This window comes from Echinops telfairi, unplaced genomic scaffold, assembly GCF_000313985.2.
Source record: "Echinops telfairi isolate 266 unplaced genomic scaffold, ASM31398v2 ScPeMD7_5592;HRSCAF=6446, whole genome shotgun sequence".
NCBI classification, from domain to species: domain Eukaryota; kingdom Metazoa; phylum Chordata; class Mammalia; order Afrosoricida; family Tenrecidae; genus Echinops; species Echinops telfairi.
This window is the reverse complement of record NW_022109491.1, coordinates 44,494,758-44,496,494: the sequence shown is the minus strand read 5'-3', so window position 1 is coordinate 44,496,494 and position 1,737 is coordinate 44,494,758. Positions and strand designations below refer to the sequence as shown.

Sequence of the window (1,737 nt, the reverse complement as noted above, 5' to 3'; positions counted from 1 at the left end):
TCCCTAGTTTATAACTTCAGCTCAATAAAAATGTTATTTCCTTTATACCCACATCTTATGTATAAATTAATAATATGGCTATCTGTTAAAATTACAATTTATTCATGAGCAATTTGATTTAGGGAATTTATTTTCATTTTTACTCAATATTAACGAGAGCTTCTTTTCCTGGACTGTCTGTTTGGTTTGGTAAAATGAAGATGGCAGCCAAACTCTTTCTGATTCTTTCTGCCAGGCTCAACTATGCCTTTGTGGCGACTCCCATCACCTTCTTCACCCAGTGCCCAAGAGCCTCCCTCAGCCTTCATCCAGGCAGGAAAGGTAATCCTGGCTTTGTTGTGTTTTCTGTTGTGTCAAAAGTAGAAAAACAAAAACAAACAAAAATATAAGTGGCCTTCTTCATGACTTTCACTTTCATGTTTCTATCCAATTTATCTGGAAATGAAATGTTTCTATATTGGGAATTCTAGTGGTGTAGCACTTTACACGTTGGCATGCTAACTGCAACGGCAGCAGTTCAAATCCCCTAGCCGCTCCTTGGGAGAAAGAGGAGGCTGTAAAGATTTATAGTTCTGGGAGAGCAGCATGAAGACAATGCATAGTTCTGTCAAGAGAAGGGGGATTTCACGAGGTTGCTGAAGGGGCTGAAGAAGCAGTACTGTGTGGTGTGGCAGGAGAAGGAAGGCTTCCACAAGCTACTGATGGAAGCTATCCAGTGACTCAAGTCCCCAGCCAAGGAGCTCAAAGATGGCCACCAGCAGTGGAAGCTGGCACTGCAGGAGTTTTCAGAGCTCAGCGAGTACACGGCCAAGTGCTTCTCCCTGCAGCAGAAAGTGTCCCAGCAGCTGCCTGACCAGGAAGAGGGGATGGCCATGCAAAACTGACTGACTCTAACAGGAAATATGTGGATTTGAGGGGTCAAAGAAAGCTAGAAGGTCAACGTGAGGATGGTGTTGCTGAGGCCCTGAAGGAATGCAAGCTCTGTGAACAAGTGGAGCACTTCTCCACGCAAACTGAAAACAAGCTCTTAAGAGGAAGCTCAGAGGGCAGGGATGCGGTGCCACCTCACAACACCAGCAAGAGCTTTTGAAGATCAAATCCGAGCTTGCGAACAAAGTCTTGTTTGATGAAGAGGAGTTGGTCAGACATGATGCTTCCCGTGTGTTACAAGAGAAGAAGTGAAGAACATACATGACTCAGAGAGCCACCAGCTGGCCCAGCAGAAGGAGATCCTAGTCCTGAAGGCCAAGCTGGAGGAGGCCAAGCGGGGAGCAACATAAGGCAGTGGAGGAGGCCATGGGCATAATAAAAGAGAAATGTGAGCAAGAAAGGGAGATGTGTGAAGAAAGCAAGGAATGCACTGTGGAAAATGAAAGGCCTCGTGCTTTGGTGGCTAAGCTGACAGCTCGGGACAACTGGAGGATGAGCTGCCAGCTAAGAAGGAGCTTGAGGCCCACTGGGAAGCCCAGCTCTCCAAGACCATCCAGTGGGTCAATGACAAGAAAGGTGTGTGGGGCTCCCTTCAAGCACTGGCTTCTAAGACAGCCTCAGAGCTGCAGGCCTTGAGGAGTTCTAGTCAGGGATCCAGAACACCAGACTGGCTATGGAAAATCTGCCGCTTTCAGAAGCTGGGCATATCTGGCCAGCTGGAGTTGTGTGTGTGCACCAGGCCACGCAGCTGGCACTGGAGGGTTTAAGGAAAGTGAAAGATGCCAACCTCTCTTTCAAAAGCAAACC

General features: G+C 47.4%; 1 protein-coding gene across 1 annotated transcript in view; it reads left to right on the top strand.

Moving 5' to 3' along the window:
* BFSP1 (beaded filament structural protein 1) overlaps positions 1–1,737 on the top strand; it is a 55,968-nt gene that overhangs the window by 45,995 nt on the left and 8,236 nt on the right. The window contains exon 7 of the mRNA XM_004698156.4: positions 236–321. Within this exon, the coding sequence (XP_004698213.4) occupies positions 236–321 (86 nt within the window). The remainder of the gene's footprint in view (positions 1–235; positions 322–1,737) is intronic.